We start from the raw sequence: 14,095 nt of genomic DNA, 5'->3' as shown, positions 1-14,095 counted from the left end.
ATAGATTCAGTAACTGAATCATAGAACAGTATGGCTTGCAAGGGACCTTCAGTGTTCATCTGGTCTAACCCCCCCTTCAATGAGCAGGGACATCTTCAACTAGATCAGGTTGCCCAGAACCACATCCAGCCTGGCCTTGAATGTCTCCAGGGATGGCGCATCCACCACCTCTCTGGGTACCTATTCCAGTATTTTACCACTCTCATTGTAAGGAATTTTTTTCCTCACATTCAGCCTGAATCTCTCTTCTTTTAGTTTAAAACCACAACCCCTCGTCCTATTGCAACAGGCCCTGATAAAAAGTCTCTCCCCATCTTTCTTATAGGCCCCTTTCAAGAACTAAGACACCGCAATAAAGTCCCCCCAGAGTCTTCTCTTCTCCAGGCTTTCTGTTCCATCCCTCTGATCATTTTTGTGGCCCTCCTCTGGACTCTCTCCAACAGGTCCACGTCTTCCCTGTACTGAGGACTCCAGGCGCAGTCTCACCACAGCAGCATAGAGGGGGGCAGACTGACTTCCCTTGACTTGCTGGCCACGCTCCTCTGGATGCAGCCCAAGAAACAATTGGCCTTCTGGGCTGCAAGCCCACATTGCCAGCTGATGTCCAATCTTTCATCCACCAGTATCCCCAAGTCCTTCTCCTCTGGGGTACTCCCAATCCCTTCATCCCCAGCCTGTATTGAGACTGGAGGTTGCCCCAGCCCAGGTACAGAGCCCTACACCTGACCCCATCAAACCTCATGAGGTTCACATGGGCCCACCTCTTGAGCCTGTCAAAGTCCATCTGGATGGCATCCCATCCCTTGGGTGTGTCAACTGCACCACTCAGCTTCATGTCACCTACAAACTCGCTGAGGGTGTACTCAATCCCATTGTCTATGTCGCTGATGGAGATATTAAAGAGTACTGGTCCCAATTACAGATCCCTGAGGTACACCACTTGTTGCTGGTGTCCATCCAGACCTAATCCCAGTGAGACAAGCATCATTAGTTAATAGTGAAGAAGAGGTGTCAATGGTGCTTGAGGCACCTGTTGAAATCAATTAACACAGACCTATATTAACAGAATAGGCAGAGGTTCCACACCATTTTATTCTCATTCTCCAGTCAGTGATAACAACCCTCTGCAGGTCTAGAACTAAACCAGGAAATACTCTTTTTATCTCCCTGCAGTATTTTCAGTTGTTGATCACATTATTACTTTGAACAACCTGTGTAACATGTCTTTGTTGGAAAGAATAAACTCTGAAACTACATGCCAAGGTGTTCAATGGAATGAACTCAGAAGCTTGGGAACAGTAAGTATATTAACCAGCCTTTGTGTCTTGAGTCTGTGATTTTATTTACCCAACACTTGTTTTTCAGTCAAGGAAACTATTCCCATTCTGCTTCTATAACAAGACCGGTCTTCACTTAATAGAATGTATAATGAAAATAACAGCTGTATTTAAACACATGGCAGAAGCCATTTAGGCATGGACGAATTACTCTATTTCTAGTAAATCATGGCTGTCTAACAAATTTTATACATGACTGTTCTTGTCCATATTATGAGCCAAATTGTGTCTTGTTTTATCCCAGTTAAGATGCACTGGTTATTATAGTTTCTGGAATAATTCGTATTCCCCTTACAGCTCAGAATGCGATGCGGTGAAATGAAACTAAACAGAAGTTTTCCTCATAGACAGAGGATAATTCCAGAGCCATCAAGAAAGGATGAAGAGTGAGGAAGGAAATAAGCTCCTGTAGAGTAGTTAATATCTGTAATATCTTTCAGATCTGTCCTTTCTCCTTATACATATTTAAACATCACATTAGAACCTCATCTGGGCACTACTTTTATGGAAATTATTATCAGGGCTCCTGTTTTCATATTTTCCTATTTACAGCTGCAGTCCCATTTTCTTTACTATTGGGGCATTTTCAGAGACAGGTTGTTAGAAACCAATAACCTTACTGGGAGCGTGCAACTTTTTATACCCATACTGGCAGCTAGTCAGTACAGAAATCACAGTATCACAGTATGCTAGAGATTGGAAGGGACCTCAAAAGATCATCTAGTCCAATCCCCCTGCCGGAGCAGGAACACCTAGATAATGTTACACAGGAATGTGTCCAGGCGGGTTTTGAATGTCTCCAGGGAAGGAGACTCCACAACCTCCCTGGGCAGCCTGTTCCAGTGTTCCATCACCCTCACTGAGAAGAAGTTTCTTCTCAAGTTTAAGTGGAACCTCTTGTGTTCCAGTTTATACCCATTACCTCTTGTCCTAAACAGAAATCCACCTAGCACAAGCTGCTGGGAAATAATCCCAGGCACTGTGTGAGCAACACAGCCACAGCTCAGCAGAGAACAACCAAATATGGAACCAAACTAAAGCTGAACCTCTTCACATGTCAGTAACTATACTTTCCTGAGCAATTAAATAAATATCAACCTTGATATAGTAAGAATTACTGTGCCCTAAAGATGCAGTATGGCACAGTAAGCTTTTACCACACATCGAGATGGTCTGTAAGCATCTAGCAAAACACTGGGAATAGCATGCAACAACATGGGTATTGTTCTTTTTTAGCTTCATTGATTATCCATTGTTTGAAGCCTCAGATTGGTTACAAGCTGGCACTCAACCCTTGGACAGCAATTCCTGTGAATACTGGGCTTTTGAGAACAAGCTCTACATAAGTGGGAAGGATATGGCATGCACTGGCCAAGCTCTGGGCTGTCATGTGCAGTCCCGAATAAAACTGCTTTCCAGTCTCAGCACATACCACTACATCTGAGTCAAGGCAATGTCCCAGCTGCTCAAGAGGAGATAACAAAGCCCTTTTCAGGGCTGTATCTTCCTCCAAGTAGGAATCCTCACAACCCTTCTGCAGCCAAGATGAACTTGCCTTTAGCCAGAGAGGCAGTTCTGTGTCTTCTACATACAAAATTTGTGGTTGTTTCCGATGACTCAAGTGTTGTTTAGCTCCCAACCATGATGTTCATTGTTTATGTCCCTGGGTTTTTTACCAAATCAACTACATATGCACATGATTTCACTTTGTAATAGCTCTAAATAGCACTTACTTTTCATGAAATCTCTGCATTACAATGAATATTTCTATGTTTAACCCAGGAACCAGAGTGTGATTGCTTTTCAAGCTTCACCCACTTATTGATCAGTTGGTTGAAAAATTTAAACAGCTGTTTGCTCTTTGCCCAAACATTTCTCATGCAGTTTATTTAAGGGGAGAACTATTTTAAGTAGCATATTCTTCTTTCAGAAGTCTCAGTATTGGATAAGATTTTAAAGAATGATTCATGTGCACTGTCATGTATGTTGTTTTAGTACAGACACAGTCAAAGCACAGAACTCAATTCCTTTCTCTCCAACTTTATGCTTTAACACAAAACCAGTGCTGGACCTCATTCTCCACATTCCATATTCTCAACATGCCATTATGCAATTATATAAATAAATACATTTCAAATGTGTATTTACTTTACTTAAGGTAAGATTCTTTCCCATATCAGTAAAAGGAATTCTCAGAGTATGAGATAAAAAGTAATTTCAGAGCTGTGAAAACTATGAGGCCTAATTCCAATATCTCTTCTCCTTATGGATTCTCTGATGTCTAATAAAATATGAGTTTATTAGTCTTGCCTTCAGTTGAGGTACTAACAGTTTTTTTCTTTCTATTCTTCTCATCTGCTTGTTTTTGTAATGAAGGCACAACCCTGGGTTCATCTAAGGATTCTCTCATAAGAAGGCAAGAGAAGTGTGAGAGGCAGAGTACATTAAATGCATGGAAATGCAGAAGCAGACCTGCCTGCAAAGCAAGGCTTTCAGTTCACAGTGAAATTCCTCTTTTTGATTTTTTTTTTAATCTGAGCTTTTTATTTATTCTCCTCAAAGCAGATGGCCCTTGGGCCTTGCTCCTTGCAATGGGTTAATGGCATGGTTAATAGCTCTGCTGCCCACAGCAGCAATCCGAAGGACCAAAACCTTCCTTCTAGAGGCACCTGCCACTGTGTCCCTGGGCAGCCATTCCAGGTAGATGTGTAGGGGAGACTCTCCACACTGTCATAAATTAATGCTTGCCCTGGAGCTGCAACCTGAGAGTCTGCAGGAGAAATATCTGAATATGAGGGATCCAGCATGTCCTGGGTCTGTGGCTTTGGGACAGACTCAGCACCCAGCCAGCCACCAGGCCTGGGAATTCAGGAAGAACAGGTTCCTTGCACAGAATAAGCTTTTTTTTTTCAGGCCATTTCATCAGGAAGACACTGAACTATGCATATCAATACCAATATCATGACAGCCCACCACACAGTAAAGGAGCAGCTTAAGAATGAACAATAGGTGGGCCTGAAAAAGACAGAGTTGCTGGGCTGAGGAATGATTCCTGAAACATTCTTAGCAGCAAGATAAATACCCATTATCCTCCAATTCTTTACGTACTTTGAAGAGATACTAGAATTTCTGTCTGACATCAAACTCTCAGAATAGCAACAGCCACAAGTAAAATTTTCTCCCACCTCTGGGTGGCTACAGGTTTGTCCATCCAGGCAGACAATGGCCTGACCTTGACTATTCATGCCTGCATTACATCTTGGCAGGACCATAGCCCACAGTACACCTGGCACAAAGCCTTCAGTACTTGGAAACTCCAGGTAATACAAGATGTTGCATATTATATGATTATCAGCACAAGTTACTACCATCAGCAACTGGTAGCATTGGCTGTATCTGCTTTATTTGTCCCACACACCCCAGACTGGTTCCTTACACCCATTCCTGATCTTGGTTTAAGCTTTTGGTTCTTAATTTCAAGTTGCTCAATGGGCTGGATCCAGGTTATCTGAAAACACACCTAAACCTCCAGGAAGAAGACACTGATTGACAACTACTCTCCTGTACACAATGGAACACCCTATGGTTCCACGTAAGATCCACCCCCAAAAAGACGCTTCGCACCATCTGCTTCAAGCATAAACTGCATTTCTTAAGCCTCCTCTCAATGTAAACACACAGTAACACAGGGCTTTCCAAACAAACAAAACTAATTACAAAAGAGAAAGTATTAAAGACAATTGCCCCTGAGGAGTCTTCCACTCTTCCTGACATACTGCTTGTGGAGGACAAGTGAACCACCACCACACCCTTGATAGCAGTAGTCCTGTAAATACACTAGCAGTCGGCTTTGAGAGACAACCAATTAGATCAGATCACATGTACAGCAGAACAGAATTGCCCTGTTATACCAACTGTCTTTCCCCAAAGCATTCAGCTTTTCCCACCTAGAAGCTCACACCTGATTACCACTCTCAGATAGCAATATCACAAGTGAGCATTGTGGGAAATAACACACAAATAAACCCACAAAGTACTTCAGAACTCGTACATCAAACACTTGCAAGTGGATTTTGAACCAGAATACAATGTACCCAGCCCAGATAGATAGGCTTGCTTTTGCTGTAACCTGGTGTGCTCATTTCCATGTAAATACACAGAAAGTTCTTCACCTTGGAACTATTTCACAGGGGGTTGTATCTGGAATGTAGGCCTGAAGTGAAAGCTCTGGGTGTGCTTGTAAATCATTTGTGCTAAATCATTTGTGCGAACCCCAGGTATACAGAGGCTTTCCTCAGCAGAAAACAAAATAAAGAAAGAAAACAAAATATTTGGGTAGCAATGCTATGTTACCAAATGCACACTGAGGACCAAGTTTTGGAGGACTTGGGGGCTTCACAGTACTTCAGAGATGGAAACACCATAACACACTGGCTGTAGCCAAGGGCCTGTTACCACCCCTGGGAAAATGTCACCCACAGTCCCCAGCCTGCAAAGGAATTGCAGAGCTGCCTTCAGCTCTCAAAGTGCTCCCTACACCGATCCTTGCAAAGATGCTAACATTCCAATAGAAACTGGAAAGAATCCTCATAAAATCTGTGGGTGTGTGTCCCTTTACACAAAGTCATGGAGTGGCAAAATGGTGTGATAACCCACCTGCACAACATGTCACTGGAATCCGCTGCACCTCCAACTGGCAAAAAATTGTGATGCCAAGGGCTGCATGTTGTTCTGTCCCCCAGTCACCCACTTTGCCATACTCAAGAACGTCAACAGGCTGCTGTATATAAGGTCAGACCTACATGCTTTCAACTAAAATAACATCAAACATTATAGGAGTGTTGAAAAACATTTTCTGATGTGTTTTGCTTTAAGAGGAAAAACCAGTATCAACTGTTTTCTCAATATTACATTCTGCTATTTCTGCTTAATTTTCACCCACCTAAATGGAAGCTATACTTTAAAGCACCAAGTGCTATATCCTTAATAAATTATAAAGTCAATCTTCATAATTTCTCTTCTCATACATTGCTCAGAGATGGTTTCAACACAGAAAGATATATGGGAGGTAACCTAGGTCTTCCTCCAACAAAGCACTTAAGCATAGATTCCAGCATGTCAGCAGCCCAGCTGAAGGTACTGGGATATATTTCAAATTCTGCACACATTTCATGATTTTATTGATGTTAAAAGGCAAATAAAAAATGAACATACAGCAGAAAAATACCCTCCAATATCCACATAATTGACACTATGGCAGTACCAGTACCTTCTACTGAAATTCCACAGAATTTGGGAAATACTTTATTTGGTTAATTCAGCAAAGTTCCTTTTGGAGGCAGTGACAAGAAAAAAAGAAATAGCTTTATTAGAGCATAAGTTTGACTTCACTCCATTTAGATGGAAGCAAAACTTTTTACCTCCACAGGAAATGGAGCTCAATGATACAATATAAGACTTCTTGTAATTGAAGCGTGATCCCAAAAAGTAAGTCCTGACAGTGGAATCGTGAGAGGTAAAATCTTAACCTTTAGTTACTCATAAGTATGCACTTGTCAGGAAATCAGGTTCTATAATGTCCTTCACAATTTCTATGTAGAGCGCTTACACTTCTAGGATGCATCAGTGCACCTCTGACATTTGTGTAAGGGTCAAATAAACAGTGGTACTGTTATTTCAATCCCTTTAGAAAGTTCTTAGACGACGCTTCCAGCAATACTTGAGTTTTGTTTTCTGGTTGGAATGTTGGGTTTTTTTTCACAGGAGTGCGATTGCTATGGTTTTAATGGGTTTTCCCCTTCTCATCACATTTCTGGTGCCACTATCTTACCAGATATCTGAAATACTTCTGCACTAATAAGAAGTACTGGTCATCCTGGGACAGCATCCAGAAAAGATGCATACATTTAGGGAGGTTTGAAATATTACAGCACTTCCCAAAAATACAGGCTAGTCATTGCAACCACCTTGGCAATGGCAAGCCTGGAGAAGCTGATAGTGGATTTGAAAATAAAGGAATATATCACAGTACTTTAGCATGGCTACAACTAGGACAAAAAAGAAGGTAGTACTTTTGTTTCTATGTCCAGAAAATGCTGGCAGATAAAGAATAAACCAGTGCAATACTGAATTATCAAAACAAGTTAATCAGCCACACCACAGAGAATCAGGCCTTCTCTAGTGTTCATTCACCTTCAGCTGTACCTTGTTTGCCTTCCTCATGTCCATGATTGGTAAAGCATTAGACAGACTGTGTGGCACATCAGAAAGTAACTATTGAGCATGGATTTCTGCTGAAGGCAGGGTTTGGAAATGCTCAAGGCACTACTAGCACAAGCAGCTCATGTGTAAAAGGCCACCTTGACTCTACTTTTGTGTTATTTTGAAATAAAAGCATTTGCAATAACATGAAGCACGAAAAGGGATCCTAGAAACAATCACACACAGGAATCATTTAGAGCTGTAAAGTCACATGCAGTCACGACAGAATGAAATATTCATAAACTCAAGGAAGATGAAATTCTCTGTTCATCTGTCACAATATGTAAATCAACAGTTATCGGTTCAAAACTAAAGCCCTTGCATCCACCTTATTAAACTGCACAGGCCCTGTTCAAATGATCAGTCATTGATGCTTGATTTTAATTTAAACAATAGCACAGATTTTACCAAACAGTAACAAACCTGAAAGCGTGGGAGGTAAATACTACAAACATAGGCTCTCCAGTTAGAGAGAGCCATCATTTTCAAAATACCTTGTATTTCTCATGATAATTGCAACTGTGGTCATGCAAGTATGTGGTGTGACATACTTCTTGGGTTAAATTATTCCGTTGCTAGCTTGCATTCCTTCATTGTGTTGCTGTTCTCTTACACATTTGTAGCAAAACCAAACTATAGTAAAACTAGTTGAAGAAACACAGCTCAAAAACAGTACATGACAACATTTCTTTTTTTCATCTATGCTAGGTTTGGGGTATCTGTCCATTCGGAGAATTACTCGGATAAACGGACTGGGTTCACAGGCTGGCACACACTGCTCCCTCCTTGCAACAATTACGATGAAACTTACATTTACCAGTCTCTGTCTATTACGGACCTACAGACACAGCAGAATTCCTCGGCTTCGGTTCGGTAAACCCATGCCGAGAAAAACGAATGGAAATAAAGACAGTGCCCACAGACAAAAGCACTGCTCGATGCTCTGCCCTGACATTATCTTAATGGCAACCTTTTTCTATGCCATCCTTCCCACTTTCCGATACTCCCAGCAGCAGACACATCCGCACCAAAGGGATGCGATCTGACCCATTTCTCGCTGAACTCCCTCACCCACAGGTTTCCTTCCACTCGGCGGCGACCAGCCGTTCCCGGTCCACAATGACACAGCAGGGCTGGAGGGACACGGCGCCCGGGCTGCCTCCTGGGGAGACCGGCCGCTGGGCGAAAGCCGAGCTCAGGGGAGGGGACCCGCGGCCCTGCCGGCGCCGGCCCCTCGAAGTGAGGTAAACTTTCGCGACCGCACCTGGGCCGCCGCCCGCGGCGCCGCTCTCGCAGGGCGGACGGAAAAATGCCCCGAGCCCCGGGCCCCGCGGCGGCAGCCCCGCTCTTCCCCCCCTACCCCGTGTCCTCAGACAACCTCCGCCGCCGCCCCCCCGCCTCCCGCCGCCGCGCTGACAAAGGGCGGCGCGGGGCTGCCCGCGGCGGCGTGGCCGCGGCCGGTCGGCAGCGGGCCCGCCGCCCCCTCCATACCCTCCGCCCCGCCGAGCGCGGCCCCGGGCAGCCGGCCCCTCCGGCGGGCGCGGCGCCGGCCGGCCGGCGGCGGAGCGGACCTACCTTTTTGTCCTCTTTCTCGCTGCCGTGCCTCCGCTCCGGGTGGCCGCTGTCGGTGGCGGGGGCCGGCTCCGCGGGCTGCCCATCGCGGTGGTGCGGGCGCTGGTGCGGGCAGCCGCCAGACCCCGCCGCCGGGGGGATGGGCTCCTGGCACGGAGAAACTCCCTTAACATCCATCTCCATCTTCCAGTTCACTGTATTGCGAGACAAAAGCAGGCGAACACTTTCCACCACCCCGCGTCCTTCTTGTGCTTTCCTTTCTCCCTCTTTTCTTTTTTTCCGTCCTTCTTTCCTTTTTTTTTTTTTTTTTCCCGTCCTTCCTTCCTTCTTTCCTTCCTTCCCTTTCCCCCTCAGGAGGCCGTGACACGCATGGCTCTGGCCGCTGCCGCTGCACCGATCCGGCGGCTGCAATTCTACCCTAGATCCTCCAGACTTTTGTATCCAGCGTGCGTGTGTAAGAGTGTGCCTGCGTGTGTCTGTGTGTGTGCGTGTGCGCGCGTGTGTGTGCGTGTGCGCGCGTGCCCTTGGCACGGCGGCCTTCAATCGCCCCGCAACGGCAAACGCTAAGTAAGCAGATCTCTGCCACCGAAGATCAACTCCCGGCCCCGGTCTAACCGTGGCGGTTATTTACTTTGCGCTATCCCTGTCCCAGGCCCGGACGAGCCGTGGTGTCTGTGAACAAAGTTCACCGAAGGGAGCCGAGCCCGGGCAGGGGTGGGGGCGCTGGGGAACCCCCGGGTTTTTACACGGGGGAAGTGACAATAACCCGGTAATGTCAAGTAAAAGTTAAACCTCCCCCTTCCTCCCCTCCCCCTCCCCTCTCCACATCCCAGGCAAGCGCAATACAGCAAAGCAAAACAAGCGGTTTCAGACCTGTGCAAGGTGCTGGTGGCGAGAAGAGACGAGCATTTACCCGACTGCTGCTTTTATTTTATTTTCCCCTCGCCTCCCCCCAGCACCACCCGCTATTGCAAACGTGGGCTCCGCGATGTTAATCTCCTCTCCGCGGGCTGAGGGCATGTGTGTGACTGGAGCTCCCTCTCTCTCAGGCTGCCAGCGCCACGCAGCACTGCACAAGGAGAACTGGAGTAAGGAGAAAAACAAAAGCAAATCCAGGCTGAAAATCTACATCAGTACCAGCCGCCGGCTCTGCGATTTTATCAACACAAATGGAAGAGAGAAAAGGGAAAAAAGAAATCGTGTGTAAGCTGCTACATCAGTCGTGGCACACGATTGTTTTCTTCCTTGCATTAGCTTCTTTGTCAGACTGAAGTTGGACATGGTAGGGAAAAATGCAATCTCATTAAGAGTATTCTACAACAAAACAAGAATTTCCTCAGTGGCATCAGAGCCAAGCCAAATCTTCAGCTGTTCCCCTTTTCCTTTTGAAAAGATGAATGGTGAGCGTAGACCTGATCGCTCTCAAATCAGGACACCATCAGGTGACCAGTCTGCACTTCTAAATATAACACCACATTGTCCTGAGGAGCAGCTGCTTTGAAAGTTAACTGGAAACATCTACCTAGAGCCTGCAGTGTCAAGATATATATACCTGATCTACCTACTATAAATGCTGACCTCTCTGATAGCAGCTACCTGCTCCACAGGAATACTGGGCCACATCCTGAGGAGCTTGTCTATGCTATGCCAGGAAAGAACCTGTCTCGGGGGGGGTATTTCAGGAAGCTGGTGACTATCGGGTATTACATGGTGCCCTTTTATTCCTCACCTTGGGTTCTGTTATTCCCCAGCAAGATTGTTATTGCAGGAACCTGAACAGATCTTACTGCAACAATGTATTTGGGCAAAGGGAAAGGGCTAATCTCACAATAGAAAAAAAGGTTTTTGTCACACACCAATTTTTAAAATACGCCTCTCAAAAGATCCTTTATTAATATTCTCAAAACATGTCACATACTTGCGGGCCCTGCTGTCTTCTCAGTTTGGTACTAATAAGAAGCATTTCTACTGAAACTACCAGCATCCATGTTCAAAATTGAGAGAAATAAAAAGACAATCAAGCCCTGACTATTAAAGGTTATAATCAGATACAGATACTTTAGACTACTCACAATCATTTATTTACAATCATTTAAATGTAGTCTACTTTTGGGGGTGGAACGATATGAACATCCTGGATACATATATAGTTCTAGCTTCACTAGTAAAAAACAGCCCTGATTGCAGGTAGTCACTTTTGGAGTGATCTGTTTGCATTCCAAGTGCTGTGGAACACGTACAAAGATGGACTTTGCTGCAGAAAAGCAATGAACCCACATAGACAACAAGCCACCCCTCTGTCAGTCCCCCTGTGCAGTCACCACCTCCCTATACACACAGCAAAACACACAAGGAACAAAATTCTGTGCTCAAGAGCTTTTCCAGTTTGAGTCAAAGAACTTCCAGTATTTTAGTTTGGAAAATGGCAAGATAAAAGTGCAAATAAAAATACTGTTCATATTCATGTTCATTCACTGCAGTGCACATTTACTTAGAAAATTACTGATAAATGACTTAGAAACCTTCCCGTGATGGGTAACACTAAATAATCCTGTTAGAAAACAATTCCCAATCTACCATCTCCAGATATGTAAAGTAAAATTCAAAGCAAACCTAAACTATCTAAAAATAGACTAAAGCTAACCCAAATACGAACATTTCACCATGTGCTGTGAAGCTTACTGGAGCTGGACACTGGCAGAGAACCAAGGAAAAATAATTCCAGAAGTGGGGGCCCTTGACTCAGAAAGCTCTCCTAATCCTAGGGAGTTTAACCCCCCAAACCAGTAGAAACTCCTTAGATGGCTTGAGTGAACATAATTATACATACAAAGAGAAGGGCAGGCTATATGAAAGTCTATAGAATGATTATATGAAAGTCAGTAAAAAGATTTGCATTTGGCTTCTGAATTTCCAAATTCCCTTTCTTTCTTCTCTTTTCCTCATCTTTATTTTTTGTGTGCTGCAGAAGATTTACAATACTATTGCAACAATAAAATGATTACAAATAATTCAGCACAACAGTGTGCTCCCAGTTGTCCTCTGCACAAACCAGGTTTCTGCCCAGCTGCTGTTTCCAATGGATTTCAAAAGAGTCCTAAGTTGAACATGTTTTGTCAGGCTAAGGTACAGATCTGAATAAACATCACAAATTTCTGTGAGAGAAATAATGGTCTTCATGCCAAGCATACTTTAAGATACACACAGGAACTACAAATCTAGGAGAACTAACAAATTGTACAGGAAAATGAAATCTGAACCAGCAGGCTGAGGAGATAAGAAATATGACCTCCTTCCAGTCTCCTGAGTGGTCCTCAAGTATCAGGTTCCTCACATCCAGGCAGAAGCACATGAGCTTTTACCCTGAATTATTTTTGGTAAGCACTTAGAGAAGAGTGGGACTACAGACCACAATAATGCAACAAGCCACAGAGCTGAACAGTTGATTGGGATTGCGTAATGAAAAGGTTTCAGTACCCTCAACTAACAGTACTAACACATACTGAACTCAAATTGTTAAGTCCACTGAATAGTATCTGGAGGTGAGGTGGAAGAATGGTGACCCAGACTCCTGTATCACATGGCAACTGTCTTCAGAGACAACCCATTGAGAAGCAGAAGCCAGGAAGCCTCACTGGAGGGCAAGTCAATCCACATTGGGAAGGCCTTGTTCATAAGAAAACAACATTTTTGTGTTGGATGCTTTCCAGAAGTGCTGACAGATTGAAGAAAAATGAGCATGGATCCTTCACTCATGTTCACTATGGTAAAAGAGTGTGTATATATATATATAGTCCATATAAAAGCATGTAGTTTCTGTATAGACTAATAAAGTACATTACTGAATATGGACTGTCTATTACGATACACAACATTCATTAAGAGTTTCTGAGCCCAGATCTATTGTTCATTTTTCAAGAGAAACAGCATTAACGTGTTGCTGGTGAAATCAATACTATACAACTCATTAACACACGCTCCATGCTCCCTCATATTTTTCAGTTGTTGGTTGTACTGTAGAAGAAGTGTACGTGACTAAATAGATTCCAGAGACGTTAGCATTCTAAAATGCAAAAGGAAAACCTTCCAAGACCAATGACATTCTTCATGTCTCAAATAAATAAAAATTAGGGAGTGATGACATTATGAATTTAATTAAAGGCTGAGAATTGGAACAATTTGATGGAAGGGGTCAGAGATTGATTCTTCTAGAATCCAGTGTAATTTTTGCATTCTTACCCTTGGTTATGATCAGACAATAGCACAACATCCTGTGCAAGCCACATGGCAGAGGAATCCTCTGTACTCCTAATTAGTAAGGCTAAAAATGGTGAGAATACATACACAAATTAAAAGATTTGCTTAAGATCATAAAGTAGTTCAGTGGCAGATTAAACAGAACATTTATGCCCTTTTCATAGTCTCTTCTTTCAGTCATTTGTTTCATTTAGCAATTTGTCACTTTTTCTTATGAATCGTTAACTGCTCAGAGATTAACTACATCATGTACTGATATTTACTTACACAACAATTCTTGTTCAAAGATATTTTTAGGTCCTTCTCAAGTATGTTTATGTTAATGTCGATAAACTGAAGATGTTGCATGTCAAATGTTCAAAACCAGCTATTAGCAGTTAGCGGGTGTCATGGTTTAAACCCAGCCAGCCAGCTTGTTCACTCACTCCCCCAGCTCGCCCCTTCTTGCCCTCCCCCAACTCCCGGAGGGACGGAGAGGAGAATCAAAAAGAATGCAACTCCCACGGGTTGAGATACGAACAGTTTAGTAACTAAGGTATAACACAAATCACTGCTGCTACCACCAGTAATAACAATGATAAAGGAAATAACAAGGGAAGAGAATACATCACCTCACCACCAGCCGACCGATAACTCGCCCCCCCAGCCTGACCAAGCACCAATCCATA

At 43.8% G+C, this 14,095-nt stretch overlaps 1 protein-coding gene and 1 long non-coding RNA gene across 6 annotated transcripts in view; one reads left to right on the top strand and one right to left on the bottom strand.

Moving 5' to 3' along the window:
- RBMS3 (RNA binding motif single stranded interacting protein 3) overlaps positions 1–10,202 on the bottom strand; it is a 729,877-nt gene extending 719,675 nt beyond the window's left edge. For 3 of the 5 annotated variants that reach the window (XM_062603531.1, XM_062603532.1, XM_062603535.1), the window contains exons 1-2: positions 9,802–9,960; positions 9,174–9,364 (exon numbers count right to left, since the gene is read on the bottom strand). In XM_062603531.1, coding sequence (XP_062459515.1) covers positions 9,174–9,364; position 9,802 — 192 coding nt within the window. In that variant the 5' untranslated portion in view covers positions 9,803–9,960. Of the gene's footprint in view, positions 1–9,173; positions 9,365–9,801; positions 9,961–10,043 lie in introns of those variants that run through there. The other 2 variants (XM_062603533.1, XM_062603534.1) reach the window with 2 other exon arrangements.
- On the top strand, positions 8,645–11,630 carry LOC134155904 (uncharacterized). The gene is made up of 2 exons (XR_009961767.1): positions 8,645–8,842; positions 10,220–11,630. It is a non-coding gene; the product is annotated as an uncharacterized LOC134155904 (long non-coding RNA).
- Positions 11,631–14,095: the final 2,465 nt, after the last annotated feature.

The sequence above is a fragment of the Pezoporus occidentalis genome, unplaced genomic scaffold (assembly GCF_034315485.1).
Source record: "Pezoporus occidentalis ecotype Australia unplaced genomic scaffold, CSIRO_AGI_Poc_V1 ctg80, whole genome shotgun sequence".
In the NCBI taxonomy this organism is placed as follows: Eukaryota; Metazoa; Chordata; class Aves; order Psittaciformes; family Psittacidae; genus Pezoporus; species Pezoporus occidentalis.
The sequence above is the reverse complement of the archived record's forward strand: the minus strand, read 5'-3'. Positions and strand labels throughout refer to the sequence as shown.